General features: G+C 45.1%; 1 protein-coding gene and 1 long non-coding RNA gene across 2 annotated transcripts; both read left to right on the top strand.

The window, feature by feature from the left end:
* The first annotated feature begins 4664 nt into the window (after positions 1–4664).
* Positions 4665–18778, top strand: CCNL1 (cyclin L1). The gene is made up of 11 exons (XM_030496571.1): positions 4665–5553; positions 5757–5831; positions 6062–6171; positions 12363–12483; positions 12892–12956; positions 14279–14378; positions 14514–14618; positions 14848–14989; positions 16615–16726; positions 16871–16969; positions 17973–18778. Exons 1-11 carry the CDS (start codon positions 5284–5286, stop codon positions 18319–18321), a joined length of 1548 nt encoding a protein of 515 aa, XP_030352431.1. The 5' UTR covers positions 4665–5283; the 3' UTR covers positions 18322–18778.
* Positions 18779–21660: 2882 nt separating this feature from the next.
* On the top strand, positions 21661–23441 carry LOC115612357. The gene is made up of 2 exons (XR_003992959.1): positions 21661–21690; positions 22447–23441. It is a non-coding gene; the product is annotated as an uncharacterized LOC115612357 (long non-coding RNA).
* Positions 23442–24527: the final 1086 nt, after the last annotated feature.

Here is a 24527-nt window from a genome sequence, read left to right as displayed (position 1 = left end):
TGGAGTCTCTATAAATCTTTTCTAGAGGTACCTAACTAATTCCCCTTCAAGTCGTAATTTGCAGAGTGAAACACCGTTTCGAATTTCTCGAGCCTGAGAAATTTCACTGCCAAGTCTTCTGGTGCCAAAGTCTTTTGTATCAAAGCAAACCCAGTATTCAACCCATACTGGAAGTGTACTTGTAATCAGAAATCCTTATAGAGCTGATAACGCCTATTTTCATCACTGAGATGGCAGATAATTCGAGATTCTTGGTTAATTTATCAGCTTGAAGAATTTAAGTTAATCTCCTAAATGATTTGATTAAAACAAAAATATTAACTAACTTTCTAAAATCTCCAAGGTAAAAAACTTAGTTGAATGCAATGAGTAAATCAATCTAACCATAGTCTCTGTTCTCTTAATCTGGTATATTTGATATGACAGCAGAAACTTTTAGCTATCAGCTCATGTCAAAATATTTTACTGCTTAACTTCCTATCACATTGTTTTCTTACATACTGACATCTGTCAGTTTAAACAGTATTAAACTGTCATTTAATAGGTTTTTACTGTCATCACAGATACTTATTTTTCCAAACAAATACTTTCTATTCTGTTAAGGTAACTGCATGTTACAATTTGCAGTTTTTTGCTAAGAACCTGTTCTTTTATTATCTTTTGTGAAACATTTGCAGACAAACCTGTAAAGTTCTCAGGGGATTTTAGGCACTGAGGTGGTCTAATTGCCCACTGGAGAGGGGTTTTAGGATATCCTAAAATTCCCTTCCCATGAGACTCACTCGGAAGCTGGTGCTGCCTTCTTTCCAGCTCAGCCATCTTTGCCAATGCAGTTTATTGCTCAGCTTTGGACTCTGTAACAGTAATTGGAAGCATGGAAGAACACAACAGCCTTGCCACACAATGCTGCAGAAATGTGCAAAGGTATGGCTGCGGGACAGACATCGCAGATTCAGAACACGTGATGTGCTGCTGTATCCCAATCCCAAGTGCATTTATTTGCTTGGGTGAGCTGGGCAATTGTTCCCTCCCAGAGGGCTGGCCGTGGGGCTCCTGCTCCAACAGTGCCTTCTGGCAGCCCTGTGCTGGTCGGTGTGGGAGCATCAGCAGCCACAGCTGCTGCGGAAGGTGAAGAAGAATGATTAGGAAGGCTGAAGGAAACATGGCATTGCTGCCAAATCTGCCTGGACACCAACACTGCAAATGTTGTATGTGACTGTAGGCTGTTTATGTGAACATGACACCAAACACACGTATTTTAGTATCCATTTTAATGCCAGCAGTTACCTGCATACAACTGATTCAAAGAGCGAGCTTCCACGAACTGTACAGTTCCAGGGCAAAGAGCACAAGACAATTAGGCTCATTAATGCATTCACATTTATGACTCAACCAGCAATTATTGATTGCCATTGTTTTCTGTCAGTGTACCGCATCCTGGCAACAAAACTCAAAACTTATTCTGTTGCTTCGTTAACAAGTCTAAGTTGTCTGTGGTGCACATCTGGGTGGACTTCTACAACACAGGGACCACTCATGTGGGTACCACCTCCTGTGGATTGTGCTGCAAAATAAAACGTTAATGTAGCTCTGTGTTTGCCAGTTTGGAGACATCAGGCACCAGCTCACTGGCTATTGCAGCCTGCTTGCACTCTTTATTTTTAAACATGTTCCAGCAAAACTTTCTGACATAGCTAAGACTTCCAATTGTGTAACAGCTATGGGACAATGCATTGCTCAACTGCTGTGAACTCAAAAATACATGCACAAAAAACATCAAGAATTGGTAAGAATGGTAGGGACAGGTTGAGCCACCTAAAGAAAGCAAATACATTTCTCTTCAGGTTTTTAAAACACTGAAGTGTAACCTGGAAACCTGGAGCAAATTAAAATTAATGAATGATGGGTGTGTGCATGGAAAAAAAACCAGAAGGTAGGCAAATTCCACTGCGATGAGTGACACCTGCTGCTTGCATGACTCTTGTTCTTCCGTCTTTCCAGCCTGTTTGGCACACACTGCTAACTGCTATGAAAATGGAAAGCATTGTTTGCCTTCTGCAAGTACCAAGGAACCTGGTATTTTCATCTTCAGAATAATTTGAGGGGTAGAGAACTGAGCCAACCTTGGCAATTTTCCCCCAGCTTCCCTTTTTATTGCTATTTCTTTAATCTTCAGTACGTTCAGTGGACTGTAAATTGTTTTTGCCATGGCAGAGATGCTTAGTGCTAGCCTTGCGGGTTCACTGGACTCTTCTTGGCTCTGTTAATGTAACACAGATGACTGTTACAGGTTTCTAAAAGCCAGTGATGTTCTAGGTTGATGCTGTGATTTTTTTAATCTATATAAATTCGGTTTTAAAACCTCAGTGACCACACAGTACATGGCTAAAGGGAGGGAGCTTGTGAAAGGACCAGAAAAACAGGGTGAGCACACTAAACCTTACAACTAAAATCCATGCTGAGTCATGAACCTGCAACTACAGCACCTCCCAGTTAAATGCTCCATTTCTATAAAAAGCACTATTTCAGTGGTGGTTACAGACCGGCTCTCAACCCCCAAACTATAAACAGAAAAGAAAGCTAAAAAGCAAACATTGTGTACTGTGGACTTGGTAATCTTTCTAAAAGACTTGCCTGTAAAACTAGTGAAGTTTGACTTATCAGTGCAACCGTGACCCAAAAGCAGGTGCCACACCCAGCTACTGTGCATCCCATGCGGAGGAAGAGCAGAGCACAGGCACCTCAGCCTCCTTCAGCAAGGCCATTCCTCTGGAAGCCTGGCAGGCTAGGTTTCTGCACCGATTTTTCTTGTCCCTGATTAAAAATCTTGGATTTGTATCTCTCTAAAAATGCTTTTATCTGAAGCTCTTTTACCACAACCCTGGCAGCAGTGAACTACTCCGCTTTGCTCAATTAATTATTATACTGCAGCCTGGCCTGGTTCCACGGGGTTAGACAACCTCATGATCTGATCAGACCATGAGGTTCATCCTCGAACCAATGGAAAAAATAATAAAACCCTTCCCGTGCCCGCTGCAGTGCTGCAGCCTCACCCTCCCTGCAGAGCTCCCTGCCCGCCCCACAAGGTCGGCACTGCACCGATAAGTGAATCTGACTGGCAGGCGTCCCACGGCATGTATGAAATTATCATGGCTGCCTAATAGCAAGCATGGCCCCTCTAGCACACCCTGCAGCCCTGGGCTTTCCTCTTCGAGCTATCCCCTGCTGCAGCACGGTCACGGCCTCCTGATGCGCAGTCCCCCAGAGTTCGGTGAGTTGCTGTGTGACTACGGGCCAGGCCACCCAGCTGTTCAGCACGCTGGCTCGAAGGACAGGGGTTACAACACACTGCTGCGAGCGTGCAGGACACCGCGCCCTTCCAGGCCGGCAGGGCAGCAACAGAAACCAAGCAGAGGAGGAGAGGGCTAAAGACGCCTGGAGGAAAGCCGGTCCCTGTGCAGGCGGAGGCCTGCGCTGCCCGGCGCGGACACGGGACACGCGAGAACACAGCGCCCCGCTCCCGCACACAACATGGCGGACACGCGCCGCCAGGCGCTCTGCCACTCAGATCGAGACTGCCAATCAGATTCCGAAGCTGCCCGCCGGGGCGGGATTTACCTGCAGGAGGCGTGCAGTTACGGCCGCGGGAAGTTAGTCCCGGCCAGGGCGCGCGGCCGCGGAGGGATATGGCTGCTGGGGCGCAGTGCTGCCCTTCCGAGAAGTGACGCAAGCGCCCAGCATTCCCGGTCGCCGCCCGCCCTGAGCGCCACACCCGGGCGGGGCGCAGCCGGGCAGCGGTGCGGGGCCGTTGGGGGTCTCTGGTGCTGTCCTCTGCCGAGTGCCCCGGCCCGCAGAGAGAGCGTTTCCAGCCTCTTTCTCAGGAAGAGGGACAGCCGGTGCCTGAGGGAGGACAGGCGAGCTGCCTCTGCCGGAACAGACGACCACCCGACAGCTTTACATCCAAATAAGAAATCGGGAGTTGTGGGGCGGGTAGTCGGGCACTATGAGATCCTGGTGCTGTATTTAGGCAGTTTGCAGGACTATAACCCAGTGCTTTGTCAGAACAATCCTTTTCAGGCAGCACATAAAGATAAGATCACAGTGGAAATGCTTACTACAGTAACGCCACCCTAGCCCACTGAAAGAGGAGTTTCCAGCTCTCAAACACTTTCTTACTGGAAATAAACCTTGTACGTGGCACACCTGTCATCAGAAATCAGCGGAGCTACTGTGCAGCCTTACATGATGTAACTCAGGCATGCTAGTTTGTAAAAATAATGCATTTCTAGTAAGCAAGACTTGGAATTCCAAGTGTTGATCACAGCCCAAGTTGTCCCTGATCCTGTGTGTTGTGGAGTGAGCAGCAAATAAGGAAAAAGCCATCAGAATCGGCTTGGCCAGCTGTCACCTTGGGCAGTGGGTTCTGTGGGGCCGGGGACTCCAACATCCTCAGGTGACATGAGACAAACACGGGGTGATGGAATGGCTGGGGAGGGTGGTTCTTCAGTGTGAGGCTCATCCTCAACATTCAGTATCTATTCACGTACAATGGTTTAACCTGCAGTAGCTGCTTTAACCTTTCTTTTTCTTAATAAATGAAGTGGAAGATAACTTTGCTGGAGTGTGCTTCCTGTCCCGGAACAAACAGCCCACCCTCTGTCAGTATTGCGCCACAGCCATCCTGTTTATTTTCTTACTCAATTTTACAGAATTTCCCCCCCGTGTGACATGCTGCCCGTGCCAAAGGCCGTACTGCAGCCCCAGGGCATGAGCCGGGGAACCAATGCGGCCTTTAAAACGCAGCTTAACTAGCCGAATTTCCTTTCCCTCTGCTGCCGTGAAGCGCGCACTGCAGTTACTTTACACTGTTTAAGCTCTTCTGCAGCGGGACATGCTGTTTATCACAAAGCGAATAAACACCAGCCGCCCCTCTCCATCCACTGCAGTCACACCCGCGGCGCCCGCTTCCTCCGCAGCGACGCCCAACGCGCGTCCTCATGTCTCCCTCGCTGGCCGAAGGGGATGTTAAGCCGCGGGACTCTTTCCGGGCCGACGCCCCCCCAGGGAGAGCTGGGGCCCCACCCGCCCCGTTCCGCTGCCGACGGGCCCGGCGCGGTACCGGCCGGCTGCGGGCGGGGGGAGGAAGTCGCGAGCGCGGGGCGGGGCCGGCGGACTTTTTTTTCCCGTCGTGCCGCGCGCAGGCGCCATTGTGCGCTGCGTCACAGCGGCAGGCCGGGCTAGTCTGTGCGTGGCCGGCTCCGGGTGCGGACGCGCTCCGCCATCATGGCCTCCGCCGCCGCCGCACACCCGGGCCCCCCTGCTGCCGCCGCAACAGCTGCCGCCCCGCCGGCTCCCGCCGCCCCTGGCATCCTTATCGGTGACCGGCTCTACTCGGAGGTGTCGCTCACCATCGACCACTCGCTCATCCCCGAGGAGCGTCTCTCGCCCACTCCCTCGATGCAGGACGGCCTGGACTTGCAGTGCGAGACTGACCTGCGCATCCTGGGCTGCGAGCTCATCCAGGCGGCCGGCATCCTTCTCCGCCTGCCGCAGGTGGGTGCGCGCCCCGCGGCCTTCCCGGGGCGGGAGGGAGCAAGGGCCGGCGCCGCCATTGTGGCGCGGCGGGAAGGGCGTGTGTGGCGGCTGCGCGGGGGGGTGGCGGCGCCAGCTGGTGCCTGACACAAAATGGCGGCGGCGGTTGGGCCCGGCGACTGACTCCCGTTCCTTCTTCCTCCTTCTCCCTTTTGCGCTCATAGGTGGCGATGGCGACGGGGCAGGTGCTGTTTCATCGGTTCTTCTATTCGAAGTCTTTCGTCAAGCACAGCTTCGAGGTGAGCACCCCACAGCCTAGCGGGGTTGGGGAAGGGAGAAGGGAGAAAGGAGGGGAGGAGGAGGAGGAGGCCCTAAGCACTGTGCTGAGCGCCTGTGTTTGGCCAGCCACACACCAAACAGGCTGCTTTCTTCGAGCCTTCACACCACGGTTTTTCTTTCTAAAGTTGTATAATTCTGCTTTTACTGGGATTAAACATAATTTTCTTATGAAAATTGATTTTCCTTTCAGATTGTTGCTATGGCCTGCATCAATCTTGCATCCAAGATCGAGGAGGCACCTCGTCGTATAAGGGACGTGATTAACGTGTTCCATCATTTACGTCAGTTAAGAGCAAAAAGGTAAGATTAGCTTCGTTATGAACATAAGCATCTCTTGTCACTAATATATGCTGCAGTTTTCAATTCACAGTATCTTTCCAGGCTAAGTTCAACGACCTAAAACTGAGAAGGGAGTGCTCATTGGCTGCTGTGTAGGCAGTACAGTTCAATGCTGATTTTTTTCTGCTGTTGTTTACTAGGTAGATGTGTTTTTGTTACTTACATAGCTACGAGTCATGAGCATCGGTTCTAGTTTTAGGTCCATGGTTGTAGTTTTAGGTCCATTGCTAACTGGCTTTTGATGCCTTGTAGTCTTGGAAGGTAGTCGATACTAGGTATCAGTAGCCAATTAGTGGGTTATTGTATGTTTTCCAGACTTATAACTGTGTTCAGTAGCCTTAATGCTTTTGTCTTGTTAGTGTGTAGCCATCCAGATATTGCCATGGCAAGGAAAGCTTAGCTTTTCCCAGTAATGATAGTATTACTTTCTAGAAAAAGAATTTTTGGAAAGTATTTGGAAAAAAAAAAAAAAGCATGGTTTGGCCTACAGTTTTTGCAGCTTTAATGCTGCCACTTCAACAACTAACGTGTAATCGAGTCTTGGAAGCTGAAGGCATCTTTAGTTGCAAAAAGTGAGATTGTGGTTTTTCGTGGTGCTGAGTGCTTGTGTCAGTGGAGTGTAAGCTTACCTGATCTGTGTGCAGATCTGGATAATTGTCTGCTGAGTTAGAGGTGGTCTCAGTTGTGAGTGCCGAATACTGCTTTTGTGTGCGTAAAGCGATGTATGTTTTCATGTATGAAGCAAGTTAACTTGACATATTGGAAAGAACAAGGAATGGTTGAGGGAAGGAGTTTCCTAAGTTGCTATTAAACCTGTCGTGCAGCAGTATTAAGAGTACGCGATTGGAGACATGAGTTGTGATGAAGTAGCTTTGCTTTTTGTGGTCAGTTGCTTAAAGCTTAAGGTAATCCATAGTTACAGAAAGGATTTTGTCTTTAGCTATATTCTAAAATTCACTTTTATTTCTCTGCTGTGTTTAGTGTTGTGTAACCATTTCTGAGAAGCAGAGTAGAAATCTCTTAGGGAAGCCAGCTTTTTGTTGGTGTCTTTATCCTGGTTATGCTTCTGTTGAATCTAAAACTTTTGCCTTGTGGTTGTTTTCCTAGTTAGTTTTAGATCAAACAAGAATGACTTGGTGTTATGCTTTGGTGCTTAGCTTTGTTCTCTCTTTTTTTTTTTTTTTGAAGTTGTTATCCCTGATGGCACTGAGAGAATTGTGTGAAGTTATGCTGAATGTGAATTTGGTGGTATTGTTTCTTACTGCAGTTAAGATAAGGGAGTCTGGTTATTATTGAATTATTGAAGCTGTTTCAGTGGTTTGTAATGTTTTGGCCTTGATCCAGGCAGTTAAGGTTGATTAATCATATGCAGTGCTTTTCTTTGCAGTGAGAATACCAATTAGTTGTTTCTTGGTGCTGTGTGAAGGATCAGAGAAACTGAACTTAACCTGTGAACTTAAATCTTTGCAGCTAGCCTGTTCCAAATCAGAATGTCACTTGTGCATGTTACATGGTGTCTAAAATGCATCATGTCAAGAGAAATCATGCACTTCTACCCATTATTTTCTGGAGAAATGGGTATTGCTTTGAGATTCTGAGTGAATCTGCATGAAATTAATCTTAAAAATGTTGAAGTCTGACATTCAGACTTGCTTTTCTCCTTTAAACAGGATGTAAACATTTTTCTGTACTTTTTACAAGATTACAGTTACATAATTTGTACACGTTATTAACTTCAACTCTTTTTTCCCTTGCAACCGACTATACAGCGACCAGCTACATTTACCAAAGCCTGGGTGATGTGGAGTGGTACATAAAGATGAAGCTGTCGTCATGGCAACAGTGAGTGAAGTATCGAAAATCCCCAAGGAGAAGCCAGTGCTCTGAGAATAGGTCACTGGAATCGGGGGACTAACAGGTTGGCCGCTGGTGAACCATTTGGAAGAACTCCTGTATCTTGTTATAAGCTTTTTTCTTTGCTGTCCAGGTTTTTAGAATACTAGCTTAATATCTTTTTTTAATCTGAAGCTAACACTTAGGCTGTAGTTAGTTTCTCACACACAACCCAGAACTGAAATCATCAGTTAGGCTGCTGTACTTTTCTTTTCGTCTCTAGTCTAGCATCTCTGTTAACTGAAGTTCTTAACCTCCACATGAAGTTTGAGTAGGCTTGCTTTTTCTCTTACACAGTTTTGGGTTCTTAGTTCCACTTTCTGGCTCTGTATAATTGCAGTTTGAATTCATGCCTTCACATGGATACGGAAGACTTGAATTTGTAAAGCTATTTTTATATAAATTTTTATGTAAGCAGTCCCTTACATGTATGTGTTTGCAGAACTGGGAATTGCACTGGAATTGTCTTTTTGTAAGACCTGTAGTGAACTGAGTTACTGCTAGGTGGTATTTCTAATGCTGACAAGTAAGAAAAAGCTTAAAAAGTGTTCTGGACAAGCATATTTCCTTTTAGATCTTTTACGAGCGTATGTCATGTAGTATTGCATGTAAAAATGTTTGTGTGCATGGAGAAAAGCTCGTATTATGAAAATCCTGCTTTTTAAAAAATTGTGTCCTGAAACATCTGTGTTCTGAGCAAAGTGCAACTACTGTTTAACTTGTAGTATGTAGTTTGAAGTTGATTTCATTTACCTTAAATGTCCCTTGAAGCTGTAGAAAGTCCCTATAAGACTGGAACTGAATATGACTCCTGTCGTTGTGTAATCTCACAAATGTTGATTTGAGATGCTCAGTCAGCTGTTCTTCTGTTGCAGCAAACAGGTTCATGCAGTTGGGTTGGAAGTGGACTGTGTTAATCATACACACTACTTAGTGTTCTTCAAACTGTTCTATAAATCTGCGGTGCTTGTATTTGCAATGTTGGAGACAAATATAGAACTTGCTTTCTTTTCTCTTACTGGCTGGCATAAGAGAGATCTGGTCTTTGAAATGAGATGCTGGTGTTACACTGTACTGGTCAGAAGTACTTTGCATTACGAACAAAACTACATGCAAGGCACATTTTCTCTAAAGTATTAGGCATTCCAAATACACCAAATTTTAATATTGCATCAAATGAAGCTGTAGCTGTGTAGAGCTTAGGTCTCCTTTGTCAGGGTATATGTAATGGGTTTATTGTTACAAACACATTATAATGTGTGTTAATCTGAGTTGTCACGCAATCTCTAAAGTTTGCGTAACAAGTAACTTCAAGTGTTAGACTGACTTACCAGAATGGGCTCTGTGTGCTCTCTGTTGTAAAGTCTTGCCTGGAGCTTTAGTGCTGATCTGTAAGAACAGATTCAAAGTAAGGATATGTAATACTACTTGGCTACAAAGGGCTTGAAGCTTGTATCTTTATATATAAGCTTAAAAATTATTTTTCTTTTTGTTACTTGGACCTAACATGATTGCTACTTGGACTGAGAACAAAGTGCAGCAAACACAGTAGCAAAGTTCCTCTTTTTTTCTTAGTAGAAAGCCAAGAAGTTTTCCAAAGGGAAATCTCTGAAGCTTCCAACTTCTAAATAATTATGTGTACCAACACTTTGGGAGTTTATGGCAAAAGTACTCAATTGGTAAATCTTAATACAGTGGAGAGCCTGACTTTTGCTGGTAATGAGGAGCAAAATAAAGTCTTCTGCAGATTTTTATTTTTGTATAAGTTGGTAAAAGGGTGCATTTGTTTGAAATACTGTCTGGATAAACTAGTGATTTTCATGGCTTCGGTACATCTGTAGATACTTAGAACTTGTGTGTCATAAGTGACCAACATGGGACAACAGAGTAAAGCACGCTTTCGAGTGTCATAATTCTAAGTTTCCTATTCCTTTGCTGTTGAACATGTCTAACCAAAGTTATGAACTGTTTGTGCAGTAAGGCTCAGTCTTTCCTATTGCTCTTCAAGCTACCTTACTGTGTTTTCATAATACTGACTTTCTTACGTAGATGTCAGAGAATGCAGAGACACGTGGAAGATACACTCTGGCAGGTTATTGGATGATCCTGTGCAGTCGTGTTGTCCCAGTGGTGTTGGTTTTTGGTTTTTTGGGGTTTGGTGGTTTGGTTTTTTTGGGGGTTTTTTTAGCCTGGGAGCCATAGCTGCCTAACTGTTTCATCCAAGGTTTGTTACCTCTGGTGAAGTGTTATGCTAACAAGATAAGGTGAGCCTGGACACCTAAACTTGCTCTGGATGATCTCTTGCAGATCCTGTTAATACCAGTGGTATCTTGGTAAAATTGCGTAAAGCAATATTGGAAGAAATGTTACTATAAAACCCAGTTAGTTGAAATCATATTGGAAGTAATCAGAAGAACTTCAGCTTGGTTCTTCTAGTCTCCCACTCCGGAGCATTGTGTTCAGACAGCATTTATAGTGCTGGAGTGATCAGGTAAAATAAAACTCAGTAGAGAGGCTACCATAAAGAAGCTTTAAAGGTTACTCTTTGCTAGTTCATGGAAAAGATCCACAGAAGTAAACAAAACCCCTCGTATTCTGATTGAGTTATATTTAGAGTAGCTGAAATCACAAACTTTGCAAACTTGGCCTGATGAGCAAGAGTAACACTTAACCAAAGAAGTTAATTTCATGTGATTTGGAAAAATATTTTTGGATATTTTTAGGAGGCAGAAGCAGTAAGGCTTGTACTGGAATTGTAGGTTCTTCCTGGCACCAAGAAAATGCAGTAGTTCAGACCTCCTGGGAGCTGCTTCTCAGCCCCTTGAGAAGAGTAGGGGGAGCTCACACTTCAGGTGCATGGTTATACAACATGATGCTTTTATTAGCGAAGTGACTAGCGTGTTATCCTTTGGCCAGCGGTAATGAGCATCCTTCCAGGTGACTGCAGGAGTCGGCATGAATTGTGGATTATTGAAGTTGGGAAGCTGTCCAGCTAGCCTTGTAATTAAATTAACCCTTTTTTCCTGGGGTGGAAACCTAGGGGGCTTTGAGTGGGATTTTTTTATACTATGTGTGACCTATCAGGAGAGAGGTGTGATCCACTTGTGGAACTTACATGGATTCAAAAAAGACAAGTTAGTAGTGAAATATTTGTCTGATAAAACAGAAAAAATACACTTTGCTTCGTTTTGAATCCACTTTGAATTTTTTTACTCCTTCTTTTGAAGGTAATGTAAAATAAATTTGTCACCAGTGCTTGGAGTGTGCTAGGTTTATTGTGTAAACAGGCTGTGGTTTATTAGTGTGTAACTAGTCACAAAAACATTCTTGTGCATTGGAAAATGTGTGGAATGTGAGGCATATTACAAATAGGGGAATAAGCTGGTCTGTCTTTAGGTGGAAGTGGATTAAAATGCACAATGTGGAACGTTGAAAGGTCAGGTGTAAGCACGGACAAAGAAAAGAATACGGAATGGAGCGTGACACTTGTGTGCAAAGCATACAACAGTTAAAATTTAAAAAAGGCTTTGGAGAGTTCAGGTGTTGCATCTGGAAAGAACTGGGACTTCATAGTGCTACACTTCAGAATCTTTGTGAAATGAGCTCTAGTTTTGCAAATGCAAATAGCACACGTGACGTATCTGCTGATTAGTGGGTGCAGCATTCAGAGCCATGGGCAGATCTGCCACTGTCTCAGAGGTTAAATTCCTTTCTTTACTAGGCTTCTTGTAGATCACAGAAGCAGGGCTGTCTTCTCAGGAGATAGGAATAATCATGTCTTCCAGTGTGTAGGGAACTGCAATTTCTAAAGCACAAGCTTGCTACTTTTAATATCAGTAAAACAACCCAACTCGTTCTAGCTTACTTTTGCTTTGAAGTCCTATCTAGCAAAGGTAGTTGTATCACACTCCTTCCCCACCTCTGTCATGAAGTGCAAAGGCTCTTTGAGATCTTGACTGTAAAGCTGACTTTGTTCCAGCAGCTGGACCAGAATAGTTGGCATACACAGTAGCCAGAGATTTTTTTTTTTAATTCTTTTTTTTTTTTTTTTTTATCTTGGCCATCTTATCTGTAGGTACTCAAAAGCAGGATCTAAACTAGTTTATCTAAACTTGGACAGCACAAGATTAATGCTTAAACTTGCTTGCAGGAGTTGAAAACAGGTTTCTGTTGCCATTAGTTGGTTGGAAGGGAAAACAGAGATGACGCTATTTTTGGATATGCAAAACAGTTTTGATTTTATTTCTTGCAAACTATAGGACTCCAAGCCCCCTGATACTTGATCAGAACTACATAAACACCAAAAATCAAGTAATCAAAGCAGAAAGAAGGGTACTGAAGGAGTTGGGATTTTGTGTTCATGTCAAGCATCCACATAAGGTGAGTTCTTAAAAATAATTGTAAATATTTTTCTACTTTGATGGCCTCATTGCGAGTTGTGGAGCAAAAAATGCAGGTGTAAAAAATGACCTGATTTCTTCTCTTTATGTTTTAGTCATTATGATGAATGCTTTTGCCAGAGTGCTTGGACAAATAGTCATACTGGCTTTGGTAGAAATTGCTTCCGTGGGAAATGTTGATGGTGGCAGGTTTTGAAAATCGTAGAAAAGTACTAAGATTAAGAATTGTCTGAACATGATTGGCTGACGTGAGATTACGGTGTATACTTAGAAAAGGAGGAGACAGTAGTTTTGGAGTACTGTTTGGTTATACTGTTGCTTTATATACTAAAACTGAGTTGTGTGTTTTTTGGTTTCTTTTTTTTTTTTTCTTCCCCTTATTCCTCAGATCATTGTTATGTATTTACAAGTCTTAGAATGTGAACGTAACCAAACCCTGGTACAGACAGCCTGGTAAGTTACTTTCCATTCTTTTCCTAGCCAGGAAAATAGTAGCAGAAATAACAAGCCTGATGATCCATATGCAAAGCAATGAGATGTAAGTTATTACACAAATCTATGCTTTTAAAATATTTTAGTGCTTGTTTCTGCTTACTATTTTCATGGCTTGATTCCAACATAGCAATGGAGAACTCAATTTAACTTTGTTCTTTTTTCTACTCTTTAATTAAAGGGTAGTCCATGATGGTAAGTCATAGAGCTCTGCCCTCTGCACCTCAGCCCATGACCTGGGGATGGCCTGTTTGGCTGCCCTTCTCTCCAGCCAACCCAGTGCAAGCTCTCATCCGAGATTCACTGAAGTGGTCCATATCCATCGGGCAGCATCTTCTAGTTCTGTCTGGGTGTCAAAAGGATTTGTATATTTGTTTTTAGAAGTAACTTAAAAATGTCTCTAAATGTATTTATTGCCTAGCTACTGTATGCTGTAGTGTATTTAAAGGACACATTGGGTAGAATTTTGCCAGCGTTTATTTAGTTGATTTAGCATTTGGCTAAACTTGAGTTAAAAAAGAAAATTGCAGTGCATGCAGCATGTTCACTTAGCAGCCGTACTGGGCATGGTTTTCTGTAGAGTCAATACTTACTGACTGCTGTTTCTTTCTTTCCTGTAGCTCAGTAATTTAGAAACTGATGGAGGTCTTTGCTGTTTAAGTGTCTCTCTTGGCATGTATTGCTTGGTAGTGCCGCCATGGTGAAAAAACAGTAGCTTAGTGAAGTGGGAAACCCATTACTAACTTGCGGGTCTTTTTCCAACACTCAGGGAGCAAATTGGATGCTTCTCTCTGGATGAAGTTAATGTGACTTGAGGCACATGTAGGATTTAAATGCAATGTTTTGTGAACTTTATAGGTTGCATCTAGCCTTTGGAAAATGGTAGGTTAAAAATACACCTTGCTTTCATACTGATATTTGAATACAAGAACATTGGTGTTCAAAGCAAACAGCTGGACAGGTAAAAAGTACTTTGTTAGATTGCTAACTTGGTGGACACTTCACAGTGTAACTTAACATACCTACATGGGAAGTAGCCATGACATACTATTACTTGCATTGGGGTTTCAAAACAATGGCAGTGGTGCAGACTTTGTTACAGAAGTAACAAATGTAAGCATCAAATGCAATAATTCAAAAGAAACCAAGTGTTAAATATAATAACAGAAAAAATAATAAAGTCAATTGAGTCTCCAGTATTGATATCCTTGTTATCCTCTAAGTAAAAAGATAGAAACTGGAGATCCAACCTTTCACAATTTTTTTGTTTTGTTTTGTTGTAGGAATTACATGAATGACAGCCTTCGAACAAATGTGTTTGTTCGCTTTCAGCCAGAGACTATAGCATGTGCTTGTATTTATCTTGCTGCTAGAGCTCTGCAGGTGAGTCTTCACCTGTCTTTAGTTAGCATTGTCTTTGATTGCAAGTAATTTGGTTTCAAGAAAATTAATGAAAATATTCAAAACAAAAGCCTGGTCTGTAATCTCTTGTTAAGTTTTTGGTTGTGCCATTTTCAGATTCCACTACCTACCCGTCCTCACTGGTTCTTGCTCTTTGGCACCACGGAAGAGGAGATTCAGGAGATATGCTTAACAACTCTTAAGCTCTATACCAGAAAGAAGGTAACTTTGAGATGTTTGTTTTTCCTACTGAATAATCAGTGCAGCTTGGGCTGTCTCATGGCTGTCAAAGCATGTTGGAAAGGCTGCTCCTGTAAGGGGAGTATGAGAACAAATTATGGTAGTCACATTACTGGAGAGATGATTGAAAGATAATTGAGTATTTTTCACAAATGAGATGGAGATATGAGTTGCATTAGTTCAGCTTCTTACCACATGGTTACTTCAACAGCCCAATTATGAATTTCTGGATAAAGAAGTAGAAAAGAGAAAAATGGCACTACAGGAAGCTAAACTAAAGGCAAAAGGTTTAAATCCGGATGGAACTCCAGCACTCTCAACACTGGGCGGCTTTTCTCCTGCGTCCAAACCATGTAAGTTTATTTTTTGAACAGAAACTTGCATAGTACTATTTGGTAAGTCTTCTAGATATGTGTCCCAGGGTGCTGGGGGGAGGAAGGTGGGGGGAAGGCTTGCTGCTTGAGCTGTCAGACAATTCAGGTGTTCTCATAGAACAAATTATAAAACTAGTTTCAATACCTTGAAATGGCAGATTGGAGGGGAAAGGGATGTTATACTCCATTCTTCCGCAGATGGGAGAGGGATATATTAATAAGCACCTTTAAGATAATTATGAAAATGTCCAGACCCAAGAGTTTACATTATTGTGTTGTGAAGAGACTTTCTGGATTTAATCTGTTAGGAGGGATGTCACGGTAGCCTGTTTCCTTTTGCAGCAGCTATCTCTGAAAATTGCTTTCTGTGCTTTTTTTTAATATACTTGTCAAATGTTTAAGTGCAGTGAAGGAAAACAGCCTGTGGTCAGGAAATGGAGAGGGGAAAGTCATGGTGCCGTCTTGGCATTAGGGGGAACACATTGATGTAATGTGTATCTTGAACCAGCTAATAAATCTGTCTGAACTCTAATGATAAAGAAGAGTTAGTTTTGTGGCGGTGCTTTTACCTCTTAAAGTCCTATTGCTCTGTAAACCACCAATGAAATTTGAAGGCTGCTGTGAGCAGCATCGGTCTAGTGATGGTGTGCAAAGTAGAAGGCACAGGCTCTTGTTTGTTTATATGGCCTCTTCAGGAACTTACTCTGAATATATTCTGAGAAAGCAGTATTTGTAGCAGTTATTTCTCCTTAAGAACAGTACACCTGAGTTTCCAGAGGTCTTTGAGCTGGCAAGTGTAAATTTCTTACTAAACAATGAGAGCTTTTTCTTATTTCTGTGAAGTGGGGGCATAGGTTAGAAAAGGTGGAATGAAAGCAGGACCTGTGGCAGGAAGAAGGCTTCTTGCTAGCTGACGAAGTGAGGGAAAGCTGGCAGAACTCTCCCTGTCTGTAGTTCTACATCAAACCTCTGATCCTTACTGAGTGAGGAAGCTGTGGTTTTAAGTCCTGATGCTGCACCTCTGCCTTCCTGTCAGCAGGCCAGACAGAAATGTATAAGTCTTGCATAGTAGCCCTTCCATGACGAGGTTGATCCGTCTCTGGGCTGCATCAGATATCTGTAGAGACAGATTTACTTCTAAACCAGATAAGTTTTCTGTTGTTTATTGTATTTGTTCAACTACTATAAAAATGAAATCTGTAGTTTTGCTGTTCAGTCTTAATTCTTTTTATAGTATCAGGAATTAAGTGTCAAGATAACAATATCTGTATCTGTGAGCTGTAAGGGCAGCTCTTCTTTTGTACCACTCAGGCCCTGCTGGATGAAATCTCAGATGAGCCTGTCTGCTTGGCTTCAAGGTCACAGTGTTTTTCTACCCGCCCCTGCCCTGGCAGTTGGCTTTAAATGATGTGTCTCCCCTCAAGTACCACATTCCAGTGTTCTCTTCTATGAGTGTACTACAAATGGAAAGATGAAATGAAATAGTAGCTGTTGAGTTCATATTTATGTTTTGTGCAAAGACTGGTAAAGGTGTATAGAGGATACAATTTGTTTATGACAAAGTCTGTGAATAAAATACCTAATTTTGAACTTAAATTTCTTAGCTTCCCCGAGAGAAGTAAAAACTGAAGACAAGAGTCCAGTATCTTTGAATACCAAAACCCTTAAAAAAGAGCCAGAAGAGAGGCAGCAAGCTTCAAAGAGCCCTTACAATGGGTAGGTAAAAGTCTTCCTGATAAAAAGCATACTTCTGTAAAAGCTGTTTCTTCAACTGAAGTACAGTGAACTACTTCTGAGCTATTTAATGGAAGTAATGAGTACCTCAGAAGTGTAACCCTATTTAATTTTTTTCCCCCCAAGCATGAGAAAAGAAAGTAAGAGAAGTAGAAGCAGCAGAAGTGCCAGTCGATCTAGGTCAAGAACAAAGTCACGGTCTCGATCTCACACTCCTAGGCGGCAGTGAGTACTGCATTTTCGTTTGGTTGGTGGGGGTTGCAGGGAAAAGGGGCGGGGGCTTGGGGAGTGGATGTCTTTTTTGTGTTTTTTGGGGTTGGTGGTTTTTTGGTTTTTTTTTTGGTGATGTTTAGTTCTCTGGGACATTTCAGCAGGGCTCTTCACTCCCAAGAAATAGGGCCACTCCAGGTAGCTTGTAGATGCACAAGTTTCTGAGTGCTGGCCAGCAAAAGTTGGGAGACTTGGGTTGGGCTTTAGGCTTTTGATTCTTAACATGGAACAGTTCTGTTTGTAGCTGTGCTGTTAATAGTTCAAGCTGTAAAAGCTGTGCTGTAAAATGGAAGCTTCAGACTATGCGAACTGCACATGATGAGTGTAAGGTAGTTTTACCCTGTTGCATGATCTCCACAAGGAACTCATTATAAATTAAAACAGTTTCTTGGAACTTGGTCCACTTTGAAATAGTGAGAAGTGTCATAGGAGTCAGTTTCACATGTCACAGCTTTCTTCCAAATGCACTGGAGAATGTGATTTCTGTCAGTATTGCAAGATGCGCTGTCTGGCTCTTCAGTGCCCTGCCTGTCTTCTGTGGCTGGGGAAGACGGAGAGCTCTGCAGGGTGATGCAGCAATAGCTACTGGCTTTATATAGATATTCATAAAGAATCTTGATGCTGACATCCAAGTTGGAAACTGCCAGCTTGGGTCTTGACGTGTTCCCCTAAGTATTGCTGACTTGTCAGATCACTGAAGGAAAAAAGGCAATAACCAGTTTCCAGTCTGGCATTGAGGGGGAAATTCTTGACAAGGAGGAACAATTACAAAAGGTGGCGCGTTCCAGGTTTGGGTTTGGTTTGGGCTTTTTGTTTTCAAAGGAACTTGACTCAAAGGCATGTTCTGAGGTGGTCACTGTCATTCATCATTTATTAGGATTACATTTCTTCCTGTGGGAGAAAGTAATTCTCTTCCGTGTGGAAGACACATTTTAACTTTTGAACACTTCTCTCTAAGCTACAACAATAGGCGGAGCCTGTCTGGGACGTACAGCTCAAGATCGAGAAGCAGGTCCCGCAGCCACAGCGGCAGCCCTCGCCGACACCACAATCATGGCTCACCGCACCTGAAGACCAAACACAGCAGGGAGGAGCTGAAGAGTGCAAATAGACATGGTCACAAAAGGAAAAAGTCCCGTTCGCGTTCGCAGAGCAAATCCAGGGATCATTCTGATGCTGCCAAGAAGCACCGGCATGAGCGGGGACACCACAGAGACCGGCGTGAGAGATCCCGCTCCTTTGAGAGGTCCCACAAGGGCAAACACCACAGCGGCAGCCGGTCAGGACACAGCAGGCACAGGCGCTGAGGTTAGCCCCCGCACCCGCTCCTAGCTAAGCCTGTATATAGTAACACAGCAGTGGACTCTTTATGTGAGAACAAAGGAACTGGTTAGCATTTGATTAATTTAAACCCAATATCTAATTTTCTAAAACATGTAGAAGACTTTTTTTTTTTTTCTTTTGGGAAAGAAACTGTTACCAACTTTTGCACATGAAACCTTAGCAGTATCAAATTGGTGGAAAACAAGGATCAGGTTAAATTGTATGTATTAGAGTTGTGTATTGTTTATTGATATGAGAACTGGAGAATGGATTTCTGTAAAAAAGCAAAACATACCTTATTTTTATACAAGTCAATTGCAGACACTTATATTTAAGTATAGTTATTTGTTTAAATGATGGTGGATACTTTCTTACACTGGTTTTAGTCTGCATGTGTTAAAAGATTTTTACAAGAAATAAAATATAAAGCTTTTTTTTGTACTGGCTGTTGGACATCAAATACATTGAAACTAAACTTAATTTTCTTAACTGCCATCACTTCGACCATTGCACATGAATTGGGCATTTGGGATGTTGATGGGCTTCCAGCGCAAGTGAAAGGCAACACTTGGAGTAGGTGAGTGGGGATCTCTGGGAAGTTAAACTGCTCCCCCGCCAGCTGCATGTGACCCCCTATGGAAGGGCTGCTCATGCCACAGGCAGGGACACCTTCCACTAGACCAGGTTGCTCCAAGCCCTGTCCAACCTGGCCTTGAACACTGCCACGGATGGGGCAGCCACAGCTTCTGGGTGACCTGTGCCAGCACCTTACTGCCCTCACAGGGAAGAACTTCCTAATATCTGATGTCAATCTCCCCTCCATCAGGTTAAAGCCATTCCCCCTTGTCCTGTCACTACATGCTCTTGTAAAAAGACTTCTTGCAGGCCCCTTTAGGCGCTCTAAGGTCTCCCCAGAGCCTTCTCTTTTCTAGGCTGAACAACCACAGCTCTCTTGGCCTGTCTCCACAGGAGAGGTGCTCCAGCCGTGGCCTTGTAGACTTGCTCCAACAGGTCCACATCTTTATTGTGTTTGGGGCCCCAGAGCTGCGTGCAGTACTGCAGGTGGGGTCTCACGAGAGCAGAGTAGAGGGGCAGAATCCCCTCTCTCAACCTGCTGTCCACACTCTTGATACAGCCCAGGACACGGTTGGCTTTCTGGGATGCAAGTGCACAGTGCCAGGTCATGTTGAGCTTCTTGTCAATCAACAGCCCCAAGTCCTCAGACTGTGAATACAGCATAAAGAAAGAACTTGGCTCCCCCCAAATGCTGCTCACAATTGCACTGCTTTGTCTGAGGGTGGCCTGGCTGGTACCGCCACTCACAGCACAGCAGAGGGCCAAGCCTGGGGGCCAAACAAGCTGGTGGCATGTCTGGTGTCCTGTGTTACTGCAGGAGAAGCACCGGTCTGTTTGGCCATGTGTTCTGCAGGCCTCGAAAGGGAAAGAAAAAAATTGTGGTTGGGCAAAAGCTTACTGGAACTGGTGCACTCTCGTAAGCAGCTGCCCAGCATCCTGCCAGGCCCCATCTCTATCCGTTCTCTAGAAATAGAAAAAGTAAGTATATCTTTTTGAAAAGAGGGAAGAAAGAAATGTCTTCCTTTGATTGTTGGTTACCTGTCTGGGGTTTTTAAATCTGCAATTAACTGTTCCATGTGTTTGCTGCTTTCAGGAAAATACTGTTTGTATGGAACCGAAAGTAGCTTTTTTTTCCCTAGATATGAGTAGATAGTCTAAAGCAGCGGCAAAACCTAGTTGTGAAGTAGCAGCGCAATTGGCTCAAGCTCTGTTGAACATCAGGAGTTGGTGCATCACAGTGAGCCATGGAGAGGGCTCACTCAGCCTCTGTGTTTGTGTTCCTGCATGAATGCTAACAACCCCTCTGTGCGTCCAGCGCCCCTCGCTCCAGAGCAGAAGAACAGAAGTTAATTTCCATGTAAAGCTGGAATATCTGGTGATGTTGAACGTCTAGACACCATCTGCTGCAGGTTGCGTACCTGGTGGGCTTGCAGTCAGTGAGCAGGAAGTTCAGTGTCTGTTCTTCCATGGGGAAAAAGCGATATTTTCAGCCAACTTCATGGATGGTGGCCTTGACTATGCAACATCTCTGCCAGTGACAAATGGTTTTGGTTACTGAAATAACAGCAGCAGGTCGATCTCAAAGCCCAGGTATGTAAGGTCAGTGCTGTAAAGAAGTGAAGATGTGCTGGGGGTTGGTGTGAGGAGTGGCACCAGGGTGTTTCACAGGCTGGGTTCCCTCAGGCAGTGGTGTGCTGTCTTCAGTTACCAGGTGGAGCTGTTCAAAAGGGGAATAATGGTCCTGAATGGCTGTAGCTCTTAAAATCCCATTGCCTGGAGGATTTGTCATGAAGAAAGCTTCTGGGCAAGTGACAGCTTAAATACACAGCAGTAGGGTTGCAGCTGGTGACCAGAGCTGTGCCCGGGAGCACATGGCAGGCATGACTGGGAGCACCCAGGGTCTGACTATCCCAGCTCCAACTGGGCTACACCTGAGCGAGAGCCTCTCCTCCTTTGCCTTATCCCCGGGCCATGCTGTGAATTTCTCTATCCCTTTGGCTCGATTAGACCGGAAGAAAGCTGTTCCCTCACACTCACTGCGCCATCGGTTGCAGGAGGTGGCCCAAAGCAGTGTCAAAGTGAAAATGCCAGCTTGCTCACAGCAGTTGTGCATATGCAATGCAGGTCATGCTCATAGGCAATGTGAGCAGCTGAGGAAGCAAGCGATGTGCCAGGAGGGGTTGGCATCAGAGTCTCTCTCCGCTGTGTCACACTCCAGCGCTAGGTCCAGTGCAGTAACTGTCAACAATACCTCGAAGCATCAGCCAAAGCCTATTTTAAGGGAGGTGCTGCATTATTTTTACAACTGGATCTCATATGCCTCTCCCAAGACTTTAAAGTGTCCTTATGTGTTCTTTAAGCTCCAAATGACAAAAATTAATCATTTGAGAGGGCTGTTTGACCTTTATGCATCTATATCACCCTCCAGGAGTCACACGAGGCTGATGAGGCAACACTGACATATCTCAGTAGTTGAGAAGTAGTTTTCTTTAATGCTTGTTATTTTAAAATTCTTCAGTGTCTTCCATGTGCTTGAGTCACTAATGGAAACCCTCTACCAGCTGAACCTTACCTCTGAAGGATGTGGTAGCTTTGGTAGCCCCCCATTGACATCTGAACGCAGCAGTGCCTCTCTGCGGATCCAGCAGCCCTGTGGGGCGGTGACAGTGGCAGGCGGACGTGTTTGAGGAGTGAGCTGGGGTTCTGAGTGCCCTGCATGGAGCTTTTGTTTCCGACTGAGCGCGCTGTCATCCATATGGGCTTTATTCTGCTCTGCGGTATGTGACAATGTGCTTAAACCTTTACCCTTCAACATGGAAATGCTTTTATGGTAAAAACAGACTCTGCAATGCCCCACTGCAACACTGTTTCTAACTGAAACCCTGTATGCTCCTGGGACTGCAGTCATAGAATCACAGAATAGTTTGAGTTGGGGCCTTAAATCTCATCTACTCCTAACCCTTCTGCCATGGGCAGGGACACCTTCCACTAGACCAGGTTGCTCCAAGCCCCGTCCAACCTGGCCTTGAACACTGGCAGGGATGGGGCAGCCGCAGCTTCTCTGGGTGACCTGTGCCAGTGCCTCACCACCCTCACAGGGAAGAATTCCATCCTATTTACTCTAAATCTCCCCTCTGTCAGTTTAAAGCCATTCCCCCTTGTTCTGTCCCTACATGCCCTTGTAAAAAGTCTCTCTCCAGCTTTCTTGTCAGCCCCTTTAGGTATTGGAAGGCTAATTGGAATGCAATTTCCTGGCTCAGGCTGTACCGCAGTACATGACCTGTTTCCCTTTGCCCCATCCCTGTGCTTGTTCTGTCACCAGAACTGACAAAATATCAGGATGCCAAAGAAACCAGTGGCAGACCGTGCAGATAAAGTGCAATGAAAGATATTTTGGTCCTTCCTCTGCATCTTTCCAGTATTTTCAGCAATGTGGTCCCTGGGGCACAGCCATCACAGCAGGCAGGAAGGTTGCTCAGGCTGTACTGTTGAACCCAGATGGCCACAGGCAAATGTTTGCTCAACGCTGACAGAGCAGACACCATCCTGGCAGATGGCAGCTGAGGCGAAGCAGGAACAGGATCTACGGATCGCCCCAAGCCAGAGCGCTGCACCTCGGACGCATCCGGAAAAACATTGCTCTAACAGCAAGTGGCTGTGAAAGCCTTGAGCTGCCCAGTCTGATCTGCCACCCTAAGTGAAAGGAGACCATGGGAGGTCTGTGCATAAGCAAAGCAGGAGCTCAGAGACGGTGGTGACGCCTGCCAGTGTCCGGGACCAAGCATGGCACCTTAGTGCCTGCCCTCACTGCAGTGCACTGCAATGGGGACAGCTTCCTGGGAAAGAGAGTATTCCTGCACCGCCTGATGCTGCAGCCACTGTTAGAAATACTGCGATGAATATAAGGTGCTGCCACTGAACTTTGAAGATTTGAGACCACTAAAGAGGCCCACAGGAACTGGTGGGAAATGTTCCAGCTGACTGGTTCTCCTGGCGTGCAGGGAGTTTGGCTGGGGTGGTCAGAATTGCTTTTCCTCAAAAAACTATTTTGTTGAAATGTTTTGACTAATTTTTCAACAAAATTATGCAAGTGAGTAAATTCAAACTGTTGTGACTGTCCTTCACTTTCAGCTGTGGCAGAGACCTGGAAGGATGTACATGGACCAAAAGCTTTGGATGGTTTGGGAAGAAAAAAAATAGCAAACAACCAAAGCATATTCTAAATGGAAGTTGGCCCAACAAGTACTCATCAGGGCTTCAGCCACCCCTGAAGCTACAGGTTAGTGGCAGCGGGTGCAGCAGAGTGTGCTTTTGTGCACTGCTGTTAATGACAGCAGAAGGGACCCTTTCTGGGGAAATCTTTCCATGGTCACCACTCTTGCTAGGACATGTTTGTGAAATTGTCATTTCACGTCAGCCCCTGCCATGAGGTGCCAAGCCCACGGCTCTTCTCCCTGTGCTCTTTGTTGCTCCCCCCTCCAAAGCACAAGCTTGTTGCTGGCAAGTTCTTCAGGGCAGGAAATGAACCTGCTGCAGCCGCTCCCTGCCCTGCCCTCCTCTCCGCCGTGGGCCGATGGGCATCCACACAGCGCTCGGGGGGTGTTGCAGAGGAGCGCTGGCAGCTACGGCCCACTTAGGAAAAAACACTTGTGTAAAGGAAACAGCTTTCCATTCCCATCTCCCGCCTGCCACAGCCCAGCGGGGCATTTAAAAAAGTTAAAATTAGCAGTGCTTGGCCTGAACAAGAGGAGTTTTTATTGTTCAGTGGAAGGAAAACAATTGCACAAATTACCATTTGTGTCCCAGGGCAGAGAATTCCTCTTCACAGGTTTGCTGGAGAGGACCAGGGGCTCAGGCTCATAGCCTGCAGCATGCTCCGGCTTGGCGCAGTTCCCCTAAAGCCTCCCCCAGCTCGGCCCCCCGGGGCTGTGGTGCACCCATTGGCTCCCAGGGCCGCTGCCGGCTGCTCCCGCTGCCGTTCTGGGTTTTATTCTGTAGGTGGAAGTATTGCAAAGCGGACACGAGTATCCCCTTGTGTGCACACGCTCTCGCATGCACGCACGCACCCACATGCACACACACATGCACGGGCTCTGCTGGAGCCGGGCTTGTGCTGCCGTGCTGCTGAACACACCAAAAGCGACCAGAGGAAGAGGGAATGAGTGTGGGGTGAGTGCTCTGCCCCGGCAGCTGAGCCCTGCAGGTGGTGCAGGCAGAGCAGCCCCCTCAGAAAGGGTCAAACATGCAGATCAGCACCTGGCTTCAAGCTGAGCCACTGATGGGTGGGCAGCCTTGACGGAGGGCATCAAGCACCAGACGTGTCAGGTACCATGGTATCAACCAGGCTAAAGTCAGTGTAAAAGTATCTGCCTGGCACTTGCACCCTGCTCCCCAGGGCCATGCAGGTGTCCCTGTGGAGGTGTGTGTTACTGAGCACAGGGGAAGAATTTAAGAAACGCTATCAGGTAACTGATCTGTTTCCCAAATAATACAAATATTCACTCCCAAACAGTGTCTCCAAGCAGCTGGTCACAGCAGGACCACAGACTTCCCAAGGGGACCAGAGGAGCTTTGCTGGTCACATCGCAGTGGCATTGGGATGCTATTACCAGCC

This window comes from Strigops habroptila, chromosome 8, assembly GCF_004027225.2.
Source record: "Strigops habroptila isolate Jane chromosome 8, bStrHab1.2.pri, whole genome shotgun sequence".
NCBI classification, from domain to species: Eukaryota; Metazoa; Chordata; class Aves; order Psittaciformes; family Psittacidae; genus Strigops; species Strigops habroptila.
This window is presented reverse-complemented; position numbering and strand designations above follow the sequence as displayed.

Excerpts from the sequence above, each read along its gene's own strand:
- CCNL1 (XM_030496571.1), top strand. The coding sequence starts at position 5,284 with ATGGCCTCCGCCGCCGCCGCACACCCGGGCCCCCCTGCTGCCGCCGCA. Across the intron at positions 5,832-6,061 it reads TCGTCAAGCACAGCTTCGAG|ATTGTTGCTATGGCCTGCAT; the intron begins GTGAGCACCCCA and ends TTTTCCTTTCAG. Across the intron at positions 16,970-17,972 it reads TCTCACACTCCTAGGCGGCA|CTACAACAATAGGCGGAGCC; the intron begins GTGAGTACTGCA and ends CTTCTCTCTAAG.